Source organism: Ricinus communis, chromosome 2 (genome assembly GCF_019578655.1).
Source record: "Ricinus communis isolate WT05 ecotype wild-type chromosome 2, ASM1957865v1, whole genome shotgun sequence".
Classification (NCBI taxonomy): domain Eukaryota; kingdom Viridiplantae; phylum Streptophyta; class Magnoliopsida; order Malpighiales; family Euphorbiaceae; genus Ricinus; species Ricinus communis.
The window spans coordinates 8,080,771-8,104,953 of NC_063257.1; the positions used below are offsets into that span (position 1 = coordinate 8,080,771).

The 24,183-nt window shown below is 36.0% G+C and overlaps 4 protein-coding genes across 6 annotated transcripts; all 4 read right to left on the bottom strand.

The window, feature by feature from the left end:
- Window positions 1-5,349: 5,349 nt before the first annotated feature.
- LOC8285116 (protein TRACHEARY ELEMENT DIFFERENTIATION-RELATED 6) lies at window positions 5,350-6,114 on the bottom strand. The gene has a single exon (XM_002526116.4). The coding sequence runs from the start codon at window positions 6,032-6,034 to the stop codon at window positions 5,537-5,539; it is 498 nt and encodes a 165-aa protein (XP_002526162.1). The 5' UTR covers window positions 6,035-6,114; the 3' UTR covers window positions 5,350-5,536.
- A 923-nt stretch (window positions 6,115-7,037) lies between these two features.
- LOC8285115 (protein trichome berefringence-like 7) lies at window positions 7,038-11,152 on the bottom strand. Its single transcript, XM_002526115.4, has 3 exons — window positions 9,710-11,152; window positions 8,431-8,589; window positions 7,038-7,737 (listed from the first exon to the last, which is right to left on the bottom strand). Exons 1-3 carry the CDS (start codon window positions 10,552-10,554, stop codon window positions 7,440-7,442), a joined length of 1,302 nt encoding a protein of 433 aa, XP_002526161.2. The 5' UTR covers window positions 10,555-11,152; the 3' UTR covers window positions 7,038-7,439.
- A 142-nt stretch (window positions 11,153-11,294) lies between these two features.
- Window positions 11,295-17,456, bottom strand: LOC8285114 (pentatricopeptide repeat-containing protein At3g09040, mitochondrial). 3 transcript variants are annotated; one of them, XM_048370865.1, is made up of 3 exons: window positions 13,418-17,456; window positions 12,978-13,116; window positions 11,295-11,897 (listed from the first exon to the last, which is right to left on the bottom strand). In XM_048370865.1, exon 1 carries the CDS (start codon window positions 17,210-17,212, stop codon window positions 14,138-14,140), a length of 3,075 nt encoding a protein of 1,024 aa, XP_048226822.1. In that variant the 5' UTR covers window positions 17,213-17,456; the 3' UTR covers window positions 11,295-11,897; window positions 12,978-13,116; window positions 13,418-14,137. The 3 variants fall into 3 exon arrangements, with proteins under 3 accessions (XP_048226822.1, XP_015579060.2, XP_048226823.1); XM_015723574.2 differs by having other exon boundaries at window positions 13,397-17,456; XM_048370866.1 differs by having other exon boundaries at window positions 13,303-17,456.
- Window positions 17,457-18,265: 809 nt separating this feature from the next.
- Window positions 18,266-22,662, bottom strand: LOC8285113 (serine carboxypeptidase-like 42). Its single transcript, XM_002526113.4, has 10 exons — window positions 21,708-22,662; window positions 20,813-20,920; window positions 20,625-20,717; window positions 20,365-20,457; window positions 19,965-20,050; window positions 19,567-19,845; window positions 19,334-19,467; window positions 18,998-19,090; window positions 18,772-18,889; window positions 18,266-18,671 (listed from the first exon to the last, which is right to left on the bottom strand). Exons 1-10 carry the CDS (start codon window positions 22,045-22,047, stop codon window positions 18,504-18,506), a joined length of 1,512 nt encoding a protein of 503 aa, XP_002526159.2. The 5' UTR covers window positions 22,048-22,662; the 3' UTR covers window positions 18,266-18,503.
- Window positions 22,663-24,183: the final 1,521 nt, after the last annotated feature.

Below are 24,183 nucleotides of genomic sequence, written 5' to 3' on the forward strand. Positions count from 1 at the left end.
AGTTCATCACAGGCCCTGAGAAAGGGAGCAACCATCCCTGTGACAAGGTAAGGTAACTCCAATCTTTCCTAGAAAAGAAAGGGACGTTGGACAAAGATACCAAGGCAACCAAGTAGAATAGGCTACCGTTGTGTATGTACATATAAATACCAACATAATCAATTGTAAAAGATCAGAATTATATAATCAAACAATTCATCATCTCAATTTTCTACATGGTATCAGAGCAGGTTTAACCTGTACCCATCATCTACCAATTTTTTTTTTCCAGCCATGTCTCAAAATGACAAATTAACCAACATAACACTTAAAGGCAATTTCAACTATTTCGAATGGTCGAAATCAGCATACATTGCCCTCAGCGGCAAAAGAAAGCTGGGATTCATCACTGGGCCAAGCCACAGCCGAAGCCAGAAAGGCCGGAGGCCCCAACAGAAGAAGAACTAGACAGAATGGAAGAATGGCAAACGACTGACCATTTGGTCATGTCAATGCTTACAAACACCATGGAGACACAGATCTCCAGACTCTGTATCTTACTAGAGTCTTCAAAATCAATTTGGGATAAAATGCAGAGCCTATATGGCCACCAGCACAATTTCACGCACATATTTAGACTCAAGCAAGAGTTGTCACAAGTCACACAGGGGACTAAAAACTCATCTCAATATGCAACAGAAATACTCACAAAATGGGAAGAGTTGCAGAGTTACCTTCCGCCATCAAACAACCCAGAGGAGCTACAACGACGAGCAGAACAAGATCTCATTTTTACCTACCTGGGAGGTTTGGACTCAAGCTACGAAAGCTTGAGATCACAGATCCTCCTTGGAGGAGAACTCCCCAAAATCGATGATGTAATCGCAACAATACAACGTGAGGAGACTTGAAGGAGCACTATGAACCCTGTCCTGACCTCGCAGATAGCCATGCCTTCACCATCCGTCGAGAATCAGCCCGGGCGAGGGGAGGACCGAGCGCCATCACACGCTATGACCACTGCCAAAGGCAGGGTCACTCCCGCGATGGTTGTTGGCACCTCTACCCCCACCTACGGCCATCTCGGGGGTGGGAAGGACCTGGGGGAGTGAAGAAAGGGGGCAAAGGAGAGAAATGGGGTGGTAGCGGCCGAAGAGACCATCGAGCAAGGTTATATATCGAGAGTGAGAATGGGAGCAGCGAGAGTGTTCTTTTAGGTTAAGGGAGTCAGGTATACATACCGGGTCAAATAAACAAACCCGACCCGACTCCATGATCCAACCCGTCCTCACTGCAACCCGACCCGACTCTACGACCCAACCCGGCAGCGAGCAATCCGACCCGACCCACCTGTCTGCTGCTTCCAATTCTAACCTGACCCGCCCTCATGAACCCGACCCGACTATCTCCTTTCAACTGAACCAATTACTGTCTCAAATCCAGACTCTGGTTCAGAATCAACAACCCAGTGGGTCAGGTTTGGTATCTAACTCATTTAATTCTGTTCCAACAAAATTAACTCACTGCTCTACTGATTGGATTATTGACTCCGGTGCCTTTGACCACATGACTTGGGATTTAATGAAATTGCAAAATTTCTCTCCCGGGAAAACCCTTCAGCATGTGACAGTCGCTAACGGACACAATATTCCAATCCAAGGTAGCGACAATACTGCATTACTCAATCAAACTCTCAACAATATCTTATTTATTCCTGCCTTTAAATCTAATCTTTTATCCGTCGACCGGATCACTAATGAATTCAAATGCAATGTTATTTTTTCACCGTCTACTGTTATGTTTCAGGATCGCACTACAGGGACGATGATTGGTGAAGGATCTTATGACAATGGTCTATACTATCTTAAGAACTCCATCAGTCAATGTTTTATGTCTGCAAAAAGGGACAATCAGGGCATTTTAATGCATCTACATTTTGGACATCTGTCCGAGTCTGTCTTGAATACATTATTCTGTTATAATTTAAATTCCAGTCATTGTGAGATTTGCAAATTTTCCAAATACACTCGTCTTCCTTTTCCTCTCTCATCTCGCACTTCTGAAAAAACCGTTTGAATTAATTCACTCTGACGTTTGGGGCCCCGCTCCCGTCACTGCTTACAATCATTTTAGGTATTTTGTCACCTTTATTAATGATTACACCCGCATGACATGGGTCTATTTATTAAAAGGTAAAAATGAAGTTTTCTCATATTTTTAAGAATTCTTCCACTTTGTTACAACTCAATACACTGCTAGTATTAAAAATTTTCGATCTGACAATGGTACAGAATATATCAATCATCACTTTTAAAACTTCTTTAAAAAGGAGGGCATTCTTCATCAGACTACATGCATTAATACCCCTGAACAAAACGGGATCGCTGAAAGGAAAAATCGGCATCTGCTTAATGTCACCCGTACTCTACTCTTTCAAAATAACGTTCTCTCTATTTTTTGATCCGATGCTCTCCTTACTACTACTTATCTTATTAATCGTCTTCCAACTGCTAAACTCCGCAATCTCAGCCCTTTAGAACTCCTCAAAAGTCGAAAAATTGAGCTAGGGCACATTCGTATTTTTGGATGTACTGCCTTTGTTCATATTAAGCGCCTTCACAAATTTGACAAAAATTCTGCCAAAACCATCTTTTTAGGCTACTCCATTGACAAGAAAGGATACAAATGTTATGATCCCCTCACTCACAAAGTCTATGTTTCCAGGAATGTCACCTTTTTGGAACACGAACCATATTACAAATCTCATGATATTTATAGTACTAACCCGCAGCATTCTCATGGGCCATCCACATTATTTCCGCATATTTTTTCTTTTTAAGATCTCAGCAGTTCCAGTCTGAACCCTCATCTAGAGGGGGAGCCTCCTTCTTCCGACTTAAGGCCAATCCCTTCAGGTGGAGACACTATTGCTAGAAGTGAGGAAATTATAGAAATTACAACTCCACAAGAAGCGATTGCCTTAAGACGCTCCACTCGAACAACTAGACCATCTGTCAGGTTAAGGGATTACGTATCCCATAAGGTATCATATCCAATTTGCAACTTCATCTCTTATGATCACATGTCTCATAACTATCGAGCCTATCTAGGGAATCTCATGGCACACAAAGAACCCAACTCATTCTATGAGGCCAATACTAACCCAAAATGGTGTAAGGCCATGGAGGAAGAGATATCTGCCTTAGAAAAAAATAACACTTGAAAAATTGTCCCCTTACCATCAAATAGAAAACCTGTAAGATGTAAATGGGTTTACAAGATAAAATTCAACTGTGACAGATCAATCGAGCGATATAAAGCCAGATTAGTTGCCAAAGGATTTACTCAAACCTATGGCGTCGATTATCAGGAAACCTTCGCTCCTGTAGCAAAAATAAACACAGTTCATATTTTATTATCTGTTGCCACTAACTCAGGTTGGAGTCTATTTCAAATGGATGTAAAGAATGCCTTCCTCCAAGGAAATTTAGAAGAAGAAGTTTACATGACTCTTCCTCCAGGTCACAAGTCCACTTCAGACTCATCATTGATATGTAAGCTAAACAAAGCAATTTATGGTTTAAAGCAGTCTCTAAGAGCATAGTATGTCAAGCTAAGTCTTTTTCTCCTTAATATTAATTTCAATAAATGTACCTCAGATTCCTCAATGTTTGTTAAACACAGTCACTTATGCACCATTATTATCTTGGTTTATATTGATGACAACATCATAACCGGGAACAACAATGAAGAAATTGAAAAAGTTAAGGAAAGGTTAAAAAGGGAATTCGACATCAAGGACCTTGGTCAGCTCTCATACTTTCTTGAAATAGAAATAGCCAAATCACAAAAAGGTCTATTTCTATCTCAAAGAAAGTATGTACTCGACCTCCTAAAAGAAACAGAGAAACTAGGAGCTAAGCCTACGTCCACTCCAATGGAAACTAATGTCAAACTCAACTTAGAAGATGGTAATCCATTAGATAACATAGGGCACTATCAATGGCTAGTAGGAAAGTTAATTTATCTAACTGTTACTAGACTTGATATCTCCTATGCTGTAAGTATGATAAGCCAATTTATGCATGTTCCCCGTACCAGCGACTTGGATGTTGTTGATAGAATCCTTAGATACCTCAAAGGCACTCCAGGTCAAGGTATTTGGATGAAAAATAATCACTCTAAACTATAATTGGTTTCTCTGATGTAGATTGGGCAGGAAGTAGCGATAGGAAATCAACAACGGGTTTTTGCACATTTGTAGGAGGCAACCTGGTAACATGGAAAAGTATAAAAGCAAAGTGTAGTGGCAAGGTCAAGTGCAGAGGTAGAATATAGAGCTATGGCTTCCACAACAAGCGAGCTTACTTGGATCAAACAAGTACTCTTCGACATGAGGATTGATCATAAAGAACCTATGTTGATGTACTGTGATAATCAAGCTGCCCAACATATTGCATCCAATCCAGTATTCCATGAACGTACTAAACACATTGAGGTAGAATGTCACTTCATCAGGGAGAAGGTACAGTTAAGCAAAATAAAAACTCCATTTGTCAGGAGTCATGATCAATTGACCGATATATTTACAAAAGCCCTAAATAAGCTTAGTCATCAGACCATTCCCAGCAAGATGGGTTCGATCGACCTCTACGAACCCAACATGAGGGGAAGTGTTGAAAGAAGAAATGAAGAAAGAGTGACCTCAGACACTGCATAGGCAGAAAAGTCTGTGCAGGGCAGTTCATCACAGGCCCTGAGAAAGGGAACAACCATTCCTGTGACAGGGTAAGACCACTCCAACCTTTCCCAGAAAAGGAAGGGACGTTGGACAGAGATACCAAGGCAACCAAGTATAATAGGCTACCGTTGTGTATGTACATATAAATACCAACACAATCAATTGTAAAAGATCAGAATTATATAATCAAACAATTCATCATCTCAATTTTCTACACTAGGCTATACTAAAGGTTAAATTATTCCTTTTTATTACCGATTATAATTAAAAAAAAGTTAAATATCCTATTTTTATTTATTTTACATTTTAATTATTTAATGTGATTTATAATATTTTATAATTATCTGTAAGAAATATTTAATAGTATTAAAAAAAATTATAAAACTATTTTTAAATATGCATAGATATAGTAATACATGTGAATGTGTATACATATATACTATTGCTCCCATTTAATAAACTTGTCTAAATTTACCACTGGTCAGATGCAAGTGCAACAATTTAATTATGTGCCAATGACAGTGATGACGATTACTTTTTACTGTAATTGATTATTGATTATTGATTGTTGATTTTCTTTTCTGGCCCAATGAATTGAGAGAGCATCAAGATTTTGAGTTTATACTCAATTGACCACAAATGAACTATATATACTTGAGCCTGTCACTGTTTATTTTTTGTTTATTTATTTTCAATCTTTTTCTTTTTCTTCTTTTACAAACGGGTAGCGGCCTTTACACAATCTTTCCAAATGGGCACAACATTAACAATGTAATTAAAAGGAATCAATTAATAAATAATAGTATTAAGTAATGATCAGGCCTTGTTTTGAAGCTGAGAATGAGTACTAGAAGCAGAAGAAGAGGGCAATGCTCCAATCTCCAGAGACTTGTTTTTAGCATTATGTAAACCATCGCCAAAATTCTCTTCCTTTTGTTTTTTGATTACTTCATTAACATGAACATCATCTTCAATCTGTAGCACTACAGATTGCGGACCATTAGGTCCTTCAACGATGGCTTCTTTAACCTTCAGGTGTTCATCAACTTGAATAACATCAGTTTCTTGAACCCTCTTCTTTCTTTTCTTGATGAAGCAACAAAGAGCAAAAGCAAGGAATGCAAGAAAGAAAACACCACCAAGCGAGACAAACACAACTAGTACGACTGTGGTACTGTTGTTGCTTGGTGATGGTGCAGGTGGTAGTGGGGGTGGTGGAGGTGGTCGTACATTAGGAGGAGAAGGTGGTGGTGGCTGGAAGTGAGCTGGTGGTGGAGGAAAACGAGGAAAGTCAAAATTATTGGAAGAGGCCATGTTAAGGATAGTAGTGAAATGTAGTTAACCGGCTAGACTTGTTGGATATTTTTGAAGAAGATGGTTCGAATGTGTTGGCGCAGCAGCTATTTGTAGCGAAAGGGTTTGGATTACTTTATTAGTGTCAAAATTCATAACAAGTTTTTAAATGACTTGGCTCTCATTCTAAGTTTCGTGCAATTGATTGTTTGCATTGGAAAACACTTCTTTGTTTCCCTACTGCTGCTCTAATTCCTTGATTTTTTTTTTCTTCCCAAGCTTAGCTTATTTCTGTACCCCAAATTATAAGGATCTTAATATACTTTCTGTTTTCTTTTTTTGTCTCCAGAGAAAATGTTAGTTTGCAAGTTTGTGAAAGGAATTGGTTATGTTCTGTAGTCCAGTTGGTGATGGGATAGACATATGGTTATAGCAATCCAAGACTCTAAAATTATGACATGGCTCGCAGATTCTCTACTGTTTATAGTACAAGGAAGTCAATCCAGCTAAATCTAATTGGTGGCTGACTTATTTCCTAATTGCCATGTGGAAGACTCTACTGTTCTCAATTTGTTGGTATATGCACTTTAGTATGCATTTTGTACTTAAAATAAAAATATGTAGATGAAATGATTAATTAAAACTTCTGAGATAATATTTTACTATTCATGAAGATCTTTTCTGATATATTCTAAATTAGCTCGATTAACCATGCATTTTCTGATATTTGGATTAAAGATTAATGTTCTTACCTTTGTGGTTATAAGCTCTCAGGTGTCCTTATGTCATTTCTTACCTGTACCAACGTGGAAGTGATGCATGATACTTGGATTGAAGATCAACGTTCTTACGTTTGTTCTGTTTTCTTTTGTTTTTCACCCTCATTTTTCCTTTTACTTCAAACAAACGAAATATCAACTCTCATTGAACTTCAAGCCATCCCAATTCCCCCGTAAAGGTGTAGCCAACACCGGATATACGTTGTCGCACATATTTAACATATGTTCTAAATTCAAGTAAACAATCAAGACAATATTCCAAGGAATTTTTATTTCAAGAAAGAATGAAGAGTTTTCTGTTACTAATACAATCATTACAGACCTGCCCCATTTTCCGAATTGAACCTTTCTATATAGTATGGAAGTTAGTCTGAGCACATAATTCAAACCATTTGCAGCCTCCATTCTAAGCAGTAATCTTTAACAGCATTGTGCTCATTTCTTAAGCTACAATGTGCTCCGAGTGGGAATAACATCTCAATCATGAAAAGAACAAGGGCAACAAAGGAATATACAAGTATTTTCAGGATTTCCAGAATTGCTCATTGGTTCATTTTTATTGAACTTTCTGTCCTTCAAATCTTGAGTGAGCTGAAATTAGTTGGATAGAAGCTCTACAAGTATAGGAGCCAGACATGCTTTGGTTGTTACGGAGCAAATAGCTCGTTCTTGGACAGCAGATATAAGAAGAGGATTTCATTCCACATGTCAGGCACCCCAGGCAGACACCAGTGGCTGCAATCAGGCACCGACGGATTGTCACTCCAGGTACCGACATGTGCATCACTCCTGAATGAACTCATGGGTGTCACATGCAGAACTGTTACAGGAACAATCATTTTCTCCACTGCCTTGATTATTATGTCTGAAACTGGGCTCTGGTCCCTCCCTCCAGTTTTCGATGAAGGGCGCCTCGTCACTTTGCAAGAAAGACGGTGCCGGCCACTAGCACAGGAACAACCAATATCATCAGTACACTTTTGCATAGACTTATCCATGAATTAACAAATATGATACATAATGTTACAGGTCAGAAAAAAGTCATGAATAATGATATTCATGCTGATCAATGAAAACAACAGCATTTTAGGGAAAATCATACTACAAAAGCACAATTTGAATTTTCTACTATATAGATAATGTCAACTAAAGATCAAAAGGAAAAGCAAACGGAGGACAAACCCTTGAGGTTTAGGCCTTAAAGTAAATAGAAAACTTTTTGCAAGTTACTATCAAAAATCAAAATGGACTAGCCAAAGGATATGCATGTTCTTACCTATCTATGAGAATCCAGAAATGCTTCTTTTCACTGACTCGTAGAAAATTTCTGGGTCAAAGAATATGATTACTATATGCAATGGCCAAAACGGGAGGGAATTATTCTTTGTTTGGTAGAGGCTTTTTAGGGTTTTATTGAAATTCTCCTAGAAAAGTTCAAAATACAACAGTTTTAGAGAATAGATCATCAGTAGAAGTAAAAGGTAAAGTCCAACATTTTATTAAACCAGCAAGTGCAGTAAGATTATAAACAATATCAGCAAAAAACAGTATGTTAGATTTATTAAAACCATAGACAATTTATCAAAATATAGAAACCAAGTCCAAAATCAGAAGCAAATAGAATTAAAGATAGCATACCTCCAATGAGAAGATTCAAAAGTCCGGAAGAATACTTTTGTCTTATTTGCATTGATGAAATTCTCAGCCCAGGACGCCCACGTGCTTAAAGCTGTTCTAAAGGCAGCAGTGATAGGCAATCCAAGCATCAGTGAACCACCAATCTGAAAATAACAGCCCCTGTCTGAGAAAACATGTTAGAAGCACTTCATATTTACCAAAGTTTATTGTGAATTGCAAAATACATACTAATGATTCTCTAGGTTTAGAAATATAGAGCTTATTGGACAGACAATGGTATGTTGCTAAGGCATGACGATCCAAGAAACCCTAAATGCATAAAATATCCTATCCTCGCACATTGATTAACAGGGGAATAGATAAAACAAAGAATGTAATATCCAGTGATTTGTCTCGAATAAGAATGTCATCAAACTACAGATGCTACTTAGGCAGCTATACACGCAACAAGGGAGGCACATAAGACCTTCATCATACATGTTTAGCAGTAATTGGAGAATGAAGGATGAATTATGTCACCCTGGATGGAAATATCTTGAACTTGTATCTATATTTTCTTGCAAATAAATTGACAAAAAGTAAATTTTTTCCTCACATTATGATTTGTCATCAGAATACATGTTTAAACTCAATTTCACAGGCATCTCTTTCAAATATCAGAGGGGTTGAATTGCTCTGCCAATTAATCGCTGAGGCTAAGTATAGGCATTTAAAATTTCATCCAGAAACACTATGGAGACTAACAATAAGTTTCATACATATAGGTTAACTGAAATGAAATTATATATTCAGAGGTTCTCATCTCACCAAGAAATAAAGTTAAATTCCCAGTCCAAGACCTTTTCTAATTCATAAGAGATATCTAGGAGAAAGAAAAGAAAAATCACCATCTTCTACGATACTTCTTTATCTCCAAATAACCAAAAGTTAAACAAGAAAAATTCTGATTCTTCAATCCCGCATGTTAAGAAATTTAACACAGCAATAGCTAGCTAATGGCCCTCAAGACATGGTATACTTGCAATACTGTATTCTGTAACCTGAATTTTCCTAATGAAACCAAAATGCAACTGAAGAAGTCATCATTATGAAAGGCTTAAACAAAAGTATAGAAGAAGAGAATAAAATTTATTGATCCATGTATCACATTATTAATTAGAAGGCACAAATAATTCACAGTCCTTTATATCTACTACAGCCAAATCGATATCCTAAAAGATGTTTACAAGCAACATTAGCAAATATCCCGAATCAATCATCAAGGAAGTATATAACTTACATTTCAAATAGTTTACTTGGTGTCCACCAGTGCCCTGAATTAAATATTAGAACGTCGGAATCAATCCACTCATTGCTAATATCATCCAACTTGTCAAGCTTAAGTGTTGATTTAACCCTTTTAGGAGCACGCCTAGGTGTCTGACCAGGTTGCACTAGGAAAACAGATCGGTAAAAATCAATTCTTAAATTAAATGTACTAAACCTTACTCCTAAAAATCTAATTTGTTTAGTGATCTTATTCCCATTGACTTCATAAACACTCTTCTTATCCTCCACACCAGTCATGAGCATACATATTAAAGACTCCCATTGTGTTCTACTCAATGAATCGCCAACAAAAACAATTCGTTTCCCACGTAGCTTTTCAAGGATATGATGTACATTAAACGTCGGGATATCACAATCCTTAGGCTTCCACCTCCATTTTGTATAACCTCTATCTCTTCTCCCATTAGCTAAGCAATTAAATCCAGACTCCACAAAAGGACATTGCGAGGCATTATAAATAGGGTAACTTTCGTCTCGGATCCAACTTCCCTTAAAAACATTACACTCATTAACTGAAACATTATTGGACCTGGGAATCTCAAAATCACGAATCACCGGTTGAAATCTTGGAAACAGAAACAAATAAGTGCATGCCATGGCAATTAGGAAAGACAAAAACGAACCAACTGCAATAACTCCATTGAAGGATTGACAGATCCAGAATTTACAATGACCCTTTATCAATCCCTTGCCAAAAATCAAAACCCTTTTGCAAGAGGGCTTCAAATGGGAAACTGAACTTTGGATAAAACCAACAATAATCTCAATCATTCTTTCTGTCACAAGCTTATACATATATAAAGAACTTCAATTGGTAATCATAGATAAACCACAAAAATGAAAAATGACTCGCCAAAAATGAGCTCCAAAAGTGCAATACAAACCAATATATTCGCGAAATCAGATCAAAAATAGAACCTTTGGCAACGATAAGCTTAAGTAAAAGAGTAGTCTTTTTTCTGAACTACTGAATGAAAAGAGAGCTTACAGTTTCTGGAAGTGGGTTCTGCAAGAAACTAAAGTTTGTGAGTTGGAATTTCTTGCAGCTGCAGCATTTAAGTAATGTAACTTGTATGGTTTGGTTTTGGACAGAAATCTAATGGACTTTAAGCAATGGCCGAAGCTGTTCAACTGCAAGCACAAAAGAAGGTTGTCGGTGAATCGAGTCAGAAACAACAAAATGTTGTTATATCGACACGTGTTTCGATTGGTTCGTCTCTTCCACAGAAGTCAACTGTGCGTCTTTGGTTTACTAACAAGACCAACGCTTAGCCCTCACGTTCATCTAAACATGGTTACACTGGATTTCTGTCCATTTCTGGTTCTAAGATGAGCTTAATTGCCATTTAAATCTGAATTGCATACTCTGCAATTTTATCTAACTATTTCAAAACCTTTTAAATAAAAATTTTATTTAATTAATTTATAAATAGAGCTGAATCATCAAAAGCTCCAAACAAACACATCATTAATATAACGAAAAATAGGATATATTATAAATTGGAAAGAAAAAAATAGACACTTTAATAGCAATGTGGCCAAAAGAGCTAATAATTGTGATTTGGCGTTATAAATTAAAGTCTCGGTTAGTTGATTTGCTGAATAATTATAACTGGCAAAGAGCAAAGGCCACAGGCACACGCAAAGGCGTGTTTAGGGACAAAATCACAATAATGAAAACTATGTAAGAGTAGCCATAGACTGGTGTAATCTAACAGCCGGTTGGTTTGGACATTGATTTCTCAACTAAACCCAGCACTAGAATTTGCTCAACTCTTATAAAACTATAAACTTGCACCGGATGAGACTCGTCTTCAGCTAACGAAAAAGAAAAGGTTTGTCTTTTGTCCCCTCACGACCAAACAACATCCAGCCACCTTCTTCACTTTTTCTCTAGTTCCTTCATGTTCTGCCTTCGTTCTCATTTTCCAAGATCACTGCATCTGGGAACACAGATGTCTCGACATAATTCAGATTTTAGCTTAGAAAAGCATTTACGTACTACTATCAATCCTTGCCTAATGAGGGACTCATGTTTGACGTTAGAATGTTATTGGAATGTACAGGCAGCTTGGTAATAGTGCCCCCTTAAGTTTCCAATAGGCGCAAGCAGGCTGTCCTCATTCGTACCACATGCGCTGGTGAAAATAATAAGAAAAACAAATGGAACATATCAAATGGCTAAAAAAAGAAAAAGGCAAAACGTATAAAAAAGCCCTTAAATTTCTTTTCTTTTTTTCTCAATTAAACTCATTAATTTTTATAAAAGTTCCAATTAAATCTTCATCTTTTTTTTACCAATTAAATCCATAATGCTAACAGCGTCCAAAATGTTGTTAAGTGTAAGCGTCCAAAATGTTGTTAAGTGTAAGCGTCTTATTATTTTGAGAGTGCGACTAATAACCACTCTGAATATTTTAAATTCACGCTTACATCACGTGAGGGATAAAAAACCACTTATTCTTTATTTAATTTACATCATAGCTCTTACAACTGTAAAACATCCTTTCAGGATTTGTCTCCCTCCATGAAATATACATCTTTGTGGTTTTATTGCAAAAAATATTAGAGATAGTGAGATGTAATCTAACTCAATAATTTGCCCTCAACCTCTATTTACAAATGAGTTTGATAAAAAAGATAAAAATATTGCAACAATTTTAGGTGAGGAAAGAAATCACTAGTTTTCTTTGTAAATTAGGATTTATAGATGCTAATTGTACAAAAATAAAAAAGAAGAATAGTTTTCTCTCCTTCACGTGATATAAGCATGACTTCAAAATATTTAGAGCGGTTATTATTCACGCTCTCAAAAAATGAGTTTGATAAAAAAGATAAAAATATTGCAACAATTTTAGGTGAGGAAAGAAATCACTAGTTTTCTTTGTAAATTAGGATTTATAGATGCTAATTGTACAAAAATAAAAAAGAAGAATAGTTTTCTCTCCTTCACGTGATATAAGCATGACTTCAAAATATTTAGAGCGGTTATTATTCACGCTCTCAAAATAATAGGATCCTGACACTTAATGGCATTTTGGACGCTATTAACATTATGGATTAATTAGATCTTTTATAACAGAGTTTAATTGAACCAAGAAATAGGATAGGAACTTAATTGGATCTTTTATAAAAATCAATGAGTTTAATTAAGCCCAAAAAAAAAAGAATAGGAACTTCATTAAACTTTTCTAATAAGTTCAAGGGCATTTTAGTACCTTTTGCCAAAAAAAAATCTCCAAAGCTATATTCTCGAGCATGCTTTTACCAAGCTTAGCTTCATCCAAAATGCTCGGCAGGTTGCAGAGATAACTTCGTTCACTTTTCCAAACTTGAAGATTGTCTCACTCTACAGTTCTGCAAAATGAAATAATAGTTGATAAAAAACATTAGCTGCATAGAACAACACTGAAAATTGAACGCTCCAAAACCAAAAGATGAGAACAGAAAGAGGGAAAATTAAAATTGAACAACTCGAGTATGGAATGTAGAAAGTGAAATGCAAGGAAAGAAACAACCAATAAAATCAGAACGAAACTTGACTTAGAGAGTTACTGAAAGAAAAGAATAAATGAAGCCCACCAGCCAGCTAACAAAAACCCAGTGTGGTCAAAATCATTTAACAAATGTAAATAACCTGAGAATGAGAAACTGTAACCTTCATTAAGCCATTCTTATCAAGTCCTTAGCCAAAACAGTAGAGATAGAACTGCTCCTCCCATCAAAACAGTAGAAATAGAACTGCTCCTCCCATTATTGACATCCAGGTCAGAATACCAAGGAAACTATCTAGACCCAAGATTTGATTGAACAGGCGAGCTCATGACCAGATCCTCAATTGGGTAGCTCCCTACCACATAACTCACCCCTACAGTAACCTATCCATCTCATCAAACATAAATAGATTAGTAAAAATATTCTTTATGGTACTCATTGCACCATGTTAAAAACCGTCCAAATAATGTCTGCCTAAAAGAATAGCCAACTGGAAAGTTGACACTGAACCGCTTTGCATTTTCTGGACTCGTTCTTCCTATTAAAGTGAGCTCAAATTAATTGGTCATTCATCTTAGTGACCACATATCAGCCATGTTCAAATAATGCCCCAGCGAAAGAGAAGCCCATGCCTACAAAAGCTTGAGCTCAAACGGTACACTTGAATGACCAAAAGTCGATTATTCTTGGAGACTTCATGCAGATTTCTACCTCTAAAAATAAATAATGTTGACAGTCCATCTCTAAGCCTTCCAGTCATAGTATTTTGACAGCCTCCATTTGTTCTCTATCCACCGAAATATCTCCACCATTTTGGCATAAGCTTTTGTAAGAACTTCTTCTCTAACTAAGCAGGCAGGGGCGGTGACAAAAGATGGTTTCACTATTCATCATGGAGAAAAGAATCAATTAGAGTAGCATATCCATCTTCTTTCATGAGAACTGTCAAATCTTTTAGAACTACTTCAATTTGTCCAGCACTAGAATGAGACTTGTCTCCTGCAACAAAAGTGTTTGTTTGCTGTCCTACCACAATCCAGCTGCATCCAGGAAACTTCTTCACTCCTTTCTCTTTCATTGACCTCCTTAAACTATTAACCTCATCCCAGTTGTCTGATGCAGCATAAATGTTAGAAAGAAGCACATAAGGTGAAGAATTTTGAGGCTCAAGCTCAAGGAGTTTCTCGGCAGCTCGTTGACCTCTAATGTCATCCCCATGTATTCTGCAAGCCCCAAGCATTGTAGCCCAAATCATGGCATGAGGTTCAGAATTAAGTTTGTAGATGAACTCTTCGGCTTCTTGAAGAAAACCCCACCTTCCTAGAAGATCAACCATGCAGGCACAGTGATCCACTCTAGGCTGAATCTTATAGTAGTTAATCATACTATCAAAGATCTGACGGCCTTCAGATACCCTTCCTGCATGGCTGCATGCAGTGAGGACACCAAGAAACGTGACATCATCTGGTATCACATGTGCTTGCTTCATCTCATTAAAGATTCTTAGAGCATTTTCTGCATACCCATTTTTAGCAAATCCAACTATCATCGAGTTCCAGGAAATTACATCATTCTTGCTATGCATATCCTCAAAAACTTGCATGGAGCTCCTCACATCCCCACATTTAGCATACATGTCTATAAGTGCACTACATGTCGATTCATCTAAGTCCAACCCTGTACGGAAAATGAGTGAATGAATCTCTCTACCATCTCCGATAGAAGATAAGACAGCACATGCTCTCAGCACACTAACAAATGTGGCTTGGTCAGGCAAAGCATTACAGCTACGCATCTCTTGATAAAACTGCAAGGCCTCATCACTGCAATTGTTTTGAGCAAGTCCTGATATCATGGCAGTCCATAATATAGTGCTTTTTGGGTTTGAAAACTCTGAGAAGAGAATGCGTGCATCTGTCTTCCTCAGGGATTTCACATACATTCCCAACAGTGAGACACCTAAGAAATCATCATCATACTGAAGGCCTCTCTTCAGAATAAGACAGTGGATTTGAATTCCTAGAATCAGCTGTTCAGGCCCACCACATCCATCTAAAAGGCTTGCAAAGGTTATTTCAGATGGGTTCAACCCGTCAGCTTGCATCTTTTCAAACAGAATTATCGCCTCTTCTAAGTTAACAGGAGCATATCCTGCAATAAGTGCATTTATGGAGACCACACTATGCTCAGGCATGCTTTTCAGAATTTTCTGTGCCGAACCAACATCGCCACACTTAGCATACATGTCAATAAGGGAGCTTCCAGCATAAAGACTTGTTTCTAGACCAGATTTCACTGAGAGACAATGTATCGGTTTTCCCTGCTCAAAACCTTCAACATTTGCACAGGCACTCAGTATACTTGCCAGAGATACTTCATCAGGCAGAATCCCAACCAAATGCATCTTTTGGAACATAAGGAATGCCTCAACTTCATCTTCTTCCTGCACATATCCGACAATAATTGCATTCCAAGAAACATTGTCTCTACTCTTCATGAGCTCAAATTGTTTCCTTGCATCCTCAAGAAACCCAGATTTAGCATACATATCAATCAATGCATTTCCTACAAATAAGTTTGAGGCAAATTTGTTCTTTATGATGATTGAATGCAATTGCCGACCCCCTTCCACATGCTCCAAGCAAGCACATGCACTCAAAATACTGGTATAGGTAAATTCATCTGGATGAAAACCACAGCTCTTCATATTAGACAACAATTCTATGACTTCATGAGCATATCCATTTTGTGCATACCCTCCGACCATCGCATTCCACAAGACAACATTTCGCTCATCTATAGGGTCAAAAACTTTCTTTGCTGCTTCAAGCTCCTTACATTTAGCATACATATTAATCAGTGAACTCCCAACATATACGTTAGAGTCTAATCCCTGTTTAATTGCCTCTGCATGAACTAGCAAGCCAAAGTCCAGATCAGTTAAACTTGCAATTGCACTTAAGACACTTCCTAACGTGGATCTTGTAGATTTAATACCAGCCTTCCTCATGTTACAAAACAACTCAATAGACTTTGTCTCATGACCTCTCTGAGCATGCCCTGAAATCATAACATTCCATGCTACAACATTGGGGTTCGGCATCTGGAAAAATAAACCCAGTGCATCATCAAGCCTTCCTAGAGCCACATATGCATTTATGACAGTCACAAATGCCACCTGGTCTGGTTCACGGCCTACCTTCTTCATCTGTTCAAACACTTCCAATGCCTCCTCAGGCAAACCAGCTTTAACATAACCTGCTATCAAAGAAGTCCAAGAAACAGTATCTAAACTCACTCCACCATCAAAGACCCTTCTGCAATCACTCATCCTATTATTCTTAGCATACATATCAATAAGAGCACCCACACAAAAAGAACTAAACTCAAAACCCAACTTAACGACATTACAATGAACTAGTCTACCAAATTCAACACTATCCAACCTTGCACAACCAGATAGAACAATAGCAAAAGTGAACTCATTAGGCCACATCCCATGACTCCACAATAACCCATAACACTTAAGAACCATATCAAGAAACCCAGACTTAGAATACACAGATAAGACAGAGTTCCAGGCCAGAATATCTCTATTTCCAAGCCTATCAAACACTTTCTCTGCAAAATCAACATCTCCACACTTGGCATAAAGATCAAGAATTTCATTCCCTAAAGACCCTTTTGACCAAAACCCAAGTTTAAGGCTTTGAGAATGAATAATTTTGCAGGTTGTTGAAAAGCGAGATAGTCTATGAGGCATTTCGTCGAACATGCAGTGCCTTCTGATTTTCTGGCATTTTCTGAGACACGACCGCAAGATATGAGTATATGTGTAGTACTCAGGGGCCTGAGGAAGGTGAGTTGCGTCGACTGAGAAAGTTGAAAGGGTGAGTTGGTGATGGCAAAAATGTGGGCTGGAGGCCGGAGAGATTTTGAAGAAAAATTTGAGACGCATTGACTATGGTGTATGATTCTAATGTAAGACATCCACAGGTCAGTTGATATAATGATGACCACCGATTAATAATATTGCCTGGAAATAGAGAACACAGCTGATGACCGCCATTACACGCAGCGGTGTATACCACCCGACTCGAGTTAATCCACTGTCAGGTCTCCATTCAAAAATTTGCCGCTTCAACTCGTTCGACTTCGCTTAACTCCATTTTTGTAATGAACAATTATAAAAAGAATTATTCATTTAAAATTAGACCTCGTATTAATTCGAATATATTCAGGTAATCTCAAATAATATTTTACATTAAATACAATTTAAGTATAGTTTAAAAAATTAAATATTCAATTAAACTTACCATTATTTGAGTTGAGTATTATAATATGTGAGGCTAATTTGATTCATTATTTTGAGTTGAAACTTAATTAGATGATAATTAAATTGAATTTAAATATATATTATTTTGATAAACAACTAAAAGATATTTTAAATCAAAAATTATTGAATTTATAGATGAAATATTAAGAGTTGAGATTTTGCTATATATATATATATATATATATATATATATATATATATATATATATATATATATATATATATATATTCCTATTTTTAGGATTAACTTTCTTCTTTTTTTCTCTATTTTTAGCACTATTCTTTTGAACTTTTCACTTAATGCATGTCTATAAAATAATTTCATATTTTTTTTCTACTTTTAACACTAGTTTTTAGAACTTTCTTTATTTATGAAGACATTAAAAAAATAAATAAATTTTCATGCATTTAAACATAAAATTCAAAAAGAAAACTCGCATATAAATAATTTTTGATTTTTACACTTTTTAAAAATATAAATCTTCAATTTATATCTAAGCAGTTAGTTAACTTTAGTTTTCAGTACACTTGAACAATATGCATTTGAAAAAGAATATAGAAACCAGCACTAGTGAAGCACAAACAGCAATTTTGCAAAGCTTACAAGGGTTCTGAGATCTAAAAGAAAACCCTTCAAAAACATATTCAAACACACATACACACGCACACCTTGACTAAACCAAGAAACTGAAACTAAAGTTTCAACTCTATCAAATCCAATTATGATTTTGCATTCCAATTAGATACAACAAGTACCAGAAAATGAAAATCAAATATGATCAACTCCCCCCCCCCCCCCCCCCCCCTATTTAACTACAATTAAAATTGCCTATTTCTTTGTTGAAACTATTATTCTTTGGAAAACCGGTCACTCCTTTTATTGTTTTCAATGTAAAGGAAAATGAAACAATTCTTAATCATCTATTGGAGTGCGTGCCGTGCTTGGCAATCTTCGGCCACGCACAAATGAACTGAATAGATGCAAGGCTCTGGATGGCTGTGCATAAGGAACCATATGAGCAGCGCCTCTTACAGTAACAAAAGTCAGTAAGTCCCCATATTCTGTTGCCCAACCTCCAACCTATTTGCAGAAAATAAGCATAGCAGCAACAGATCGTTAGTATCACACCGAAAATGGTAATGGAACTATGTATCTCTTTTTTTTTTTGTTTTTTGAGTACCTGGCCTTTGTGAAACCAAGCTCCATAAGGGACTGTAATCTTGAACTTTAGATCATCAGCTAGTTCGCGGACGAGTGTTCTTGAACCCAGAAGAGGTACAACAGAATCTTGATCACCACTGCATTTGATTAGTTCGATAATGGTATTATGATATGTAATAGCCACATTGTGAAACAAGGTCACAGAAAAAGAATGCATAACTGATCCTGTACCGTATAAAACTTACCTGAACACCCAAACTGGAATATGATTTTGAATAATCTTTTTGATAATGGGAAGTATGTCCATATTACCATCAGTATCACTGTAATTTAAAACACTGTCCGAAAAACCAAGATTAAAAATTAGTTACCCTGTGAACCAGTATGCATGCATTAGGATATGACTCATAACAAAAACTAGAGCTCATAGAGTAACTAAAACTATAAAAATCATGTCGCAGATTAAATTTACCAGAAAGAAAATAACCAAAAAATTTTCAGGATTTTGGACAAGTTATAGAAGCTTTAAGAATCCTTTGCTTCTTAAAGCTGATAGGAAGCAAAATGTGAGGTTCTCTTACCCACTGCACATGGACCATCTATATGGTAGACTAGTTCGATTGGCATGAAGAGCCTTCTGAACCTCAGGGAGGTTGAAATAAAAGCTTCTCTCCATTGTCATGCACACATCAACCCCAACACTTATCTTGGTAACCTGTGTAGTTTCAGAAATGGAAGTGGGACGGATATATCATGGATGAGCCTCCAATAAAGAATGATAAAGCGAGTAAGTAAACAGGAAAAGAGAACATACCACTTTCTTCAATAGCAGCTCTTGCTGTACTATAGATGGGTAACAAACGTCCAGGATCACATCATAGTTGTTTATGTATTCACCAACTATGCTATTTGCTTGAGATATGGCATCATTGCATGAATTTGATACATTGTGTGGACTTGCAAAGGTGTAGTCATCAAATTCACATTCATTCATGATCTTGAGGCCAATTTCATCAGAAATCATCCCATGGGACCAAAAGAATTCATATGTTGCAGGAACATCTCGATCAAGCTTAAGAAGCGGATTTCCAATCTAAGCATAGGAAATCAAAAGTCAGATGAGAAACTGCAAAAAACAGCATATATATATATGCACACACCAAAGAGCACCAGAAAACTGAATTCAAATATTGGAAGTGACGGTTTTCTTACAGCAACTCCTTTGATATTGAACTTGAAACCAGTCGAATGGGCATTATGGTCTAGCAAAACCTCAGCCAGCTGTGGTATGTAATGCCCTATTAACAAATTTCATAAACAGAAAAACTATTAAAACCGATGGAGAAAGCAGTTAATAAGAGGAAAAAGGGGAAATCCAAAAAAGATGCATCTTGCTAATGGTCAACAGATTTAGTTGCATTTCCTGTACAAAGTTCGAATTGATCCCTCCTCATGGAAAAGTCATTTTCGAGTTGTCATGATTTTAACTTTTGTGGTAGACTACCCTATTCTTCTCTCTCAAAACAAATGATAAGGGTTGCTTTTTTGGAAAAACTTAGTCTCCATATTTGGTAGAAAACAGAAAAAGAAACTTGGTTGCTAATCGACAAACCTGCATAGCTTTCTCCAGTAAGGAACAGTTCTCTTGATTTCAATTCTGGGAACTTTTCATACCACTTTAATAAGAAAATGTGCATATCCTTTGCTGTAAAGAATAAACGTACAGAGAATCTTATATCAGTATTTTACATGAACCTACGAGCCAAGAACCTTCTTCTTTCCTTGCATCAGACCATTGTCCTTCAATTCCTTAATTACAAGCTTAAATATGTTGAAAGAAAATTAATGTAGTAATTAAGCAGTAACTTATACCAGTTTTAGCATCCCCAGTAGTGTAATCTGAAGTTGTATTTGAGTATGACCATCCTACTCCAGCAGGAGACTCAACGAAGAGGAGATTTGATGCTGCAAAGATTAACAAAAATTAGAAAAAGAAAAAGGAAATATGCAATTTTCAAAGTCAATAAAACTCAGATGCTTAAATTGGATTGTTAAGCTACCTCTATTCCAGGACATTGAATTTATTCGAAGCCCTCGGCCATTTCCTTTGGGGAAAAATGGACCCAACTCAGTGAAGGCACCTCCACCAATGGAGGAACAACCAGGACCTAAACATGGGATCCAACTGTCAATAATTTCCATATTTAGAGTTACAGAAGAAAAAGGTTATCCGTGAAAGTTCAAGACTTTTGGACTTCGCAGCAAAAATTATAATTTTGTACATTCTTTTACAATTTTGGATTGAATTTATGTACGAATGCATTCCTTTCAACACCGTAGCTTATTATTTTCTAATATTTAGTTAAACATCAATCTTAGGCCAACACAAGCAGAATAAAGCTATTACCTTTGCTTTGAATAAAGCTGCTTCATGGCTAATTTGAACAAATTTTTGAAAATTACAAACAGTATTGTGATGTACTGTTGTGAAAGTTGGTTTTGGAATGAACATCAGAAATCAAACACAGCAGTTGAATAGCAGTATTATCCAAATATGCAGTTAGTCTCTTTAAAGCTAAGACCAGAAATTAATTCAGAAGTATCGAAATTATAGAATCTGGAAATACAAATAAACCTTGCACATAACAGAATTAAAAGATTTGGCACATCATGTATTTAGAAAAGCAGGAAAACCAAGGAAGAAAAAAAAAATCTAACTCAAATATAGAGAAAGAAAAAAAAAAAATGGGAGGGAGTAAGGACAAGAGACCAACAACAAGTACAGTCAAAAAAGAAAAATAAAACATCTTGAGCTAAAAAGTGAGTGAAAGGAAACAAAATAGAAGAACCCCGTTACCAAGACAAGACAGCAAACAACACCAAAATTTGAAATTACACAAAAACGAAATATAAAAAAGAAAGAAAGGTAAAGGATAAAACTAAAACCAAACTAACCTCCATTGAGCCAGAGAGCAAGAGGTTTGTTATCAGGGTCTTTATCAGCTTCAACAAAATAATAATACAAGCTTCTTCCATTGTTGACATCAACATCAATATACCCAGCATACTGTCTAAATCCAACCTTGGGCTGACCGGGCAAGTTCACCACCAGATCCTCAACTGGGTATCCTTCAACCACTTCATAACCCACCAAAAACCCAAAACACAACAGAACAATCAATGCCCCACCACTACTCAACCACCACCTACCCATCTCACGAAACCCCATGAAAGTCACACTAGCAGCAGTAGTAATAGTTGTAGTTGTAGTAGAAGTCCCACACCCTTTATCCATTCCAAGAAAATACCTTTTCTTATTTAAAAAGAAAAAAAAAAGAACAAACAAGATAGAAAAGAAAAGAAAAGGAGAATTCCTGATAATGATAGTACTCTATTGTTGCTGCATGTAGAGTGTTGCTGATAATATAAGTACTTTTCCTTTACCTATCTGTAATATTATTATGACGAGGATGAAACCAATTCTGTTTGAAAGAGAAGGCACGTGAATTCTGAAGGTTGCTTTAACTAAAAGGCTGCTGGCTGCCCCATGTAATTTATAGCTCAAGATCAGGGCTTTATCTATCTATACATGGAATTTGACTGTATATGTTTATAATGTATATATAATGACTGTGCAGAGGCTGGCAGGGAAGAGAGGGGGGGGGGGAGAGATCTTCTGCTGTGTAGAGAGAGGGAGAGACGTTGGGAATGTGAAAGAGGTAAGATTTTAGGTTGAAATAACAAAAAGAATCCATTTGAAGGATCTGCTAAATATTGATAAGAATCATCACATGACGAGTTCACAGCTCAAAGTCAAGCAGAATTGTAGGCATTAAGCAAGTCTACTCTCCATCCATCCATTCATTTTTAGATAGTATTACCTAATTGTTGCCTACGACAGAATCGAACATTAAACACTGTAGCAAAAAATTAAATTTACCTGCAATTTAAATTAATCCTCACCATTTCATTACAATTTCCGTACTCTTTAATAATAATAAAAAGACTTGATTAAAATTTCAAATCTTATCCCACATAAAATTAAGAATAAACAAATAAAGCGAGTCTTCCTAAAATTCTCATCACTTGCAGTCAAAACAAAAACAAATGCTAACGTGGGGCATGGGATAATGAGTGGAGATAGAACTTTAGAGCGGAATCTCTACTTCTCTTCCATAGATTTTTCACTTTTTAAATGGGAAGTCGCCACATTTTTTTTTTTCCTAAAAAGAAAAAAAATAAAAGCTTTCACCTTATTGGCTGTGCCAATAAATTCTTTTTATTATTTTATTATTATTGTTTGTGGGGATGGCTTTTAGGGATGTGTGTGGAACCCAGTTTCCAAATTTTTGTAAGGATAAATGCACGCGCGGGGCTCAAATTGAAAATATGAGCGACCAAACCAAACCAAACCAAGTTGAGTTGGTTGGTCCTGAAAGTGAATTTTGACTAAATAATTTTTATTTTATTTGCATTTCGGATTCTTTTGGAATAAAGTTCTTATATTTAATCCCTGAAGAAAACTTACTTAAATAAATTGATATTTCCATTTTTAACAATTTTGATAGATTTAAAAGTTTAAGGTTTTTTTATTAATTTTTCATTTACATTTGTGAAAAAAGGTTGATTCAATTTAAAATCGAACTGATTATAAAAATTAAGGTAAATAACATATTTTTAAAAAATATATAATTATTTTAATATTTTTAAAATGCTCATTTTAAAAATACTCATTTTTACCAAAATACTAATTAAAATATTAAAAAAATATTAAAACTCCAAATAATTTAAGTAATAATTGGGTCGAATTGAAGTGAAGCGATTAATGAGGTAACTCGACTGTGTAGAAGACGGCCATTAAACCTCTAATTAACTTCTCTTAAGAAAAAAGAAAGAAAGCTATATTTTATTTAAAGAAAAAGCCTGATTATTAGCCTTTAATGGCACTTCTTTCTAAGAAAGAACTGTAAACTATGCAGTGTTTGGTAGAGTACTTAATTGGTTAACTTTGTGTGTATTCTTCTCTAGAGATAAACCAACAGCACAAGCAGACAGAAATAATAATAATAATAATAATAATAAACTGACAGTATTTTTTTAATTTAAAAACCATGCTCAGAATAATTTATAGATATTAGGGAAAAAAAAAAAGGTACACTCTAAACACTTTAATTATTAAGGCAGCTCTTCAATGGTCATACTAATTGTAATATAGCAAAAGGACAAGGGCTAGCCAAGCTTAGAATTGCTTGATAATTTATTTATTTATTTATTGCCTACTTAATTCCTTAAATTTGTTGAATTTGAGTTCCTTTAATATCTCAAATTATACTATCAACAAATAGAGAAATTATACAAAATCGAATAGCAAATCTAAAATCCAGAAAAACGATTATTAATTGTCCTTTTATATAATATGAATAAATATCGC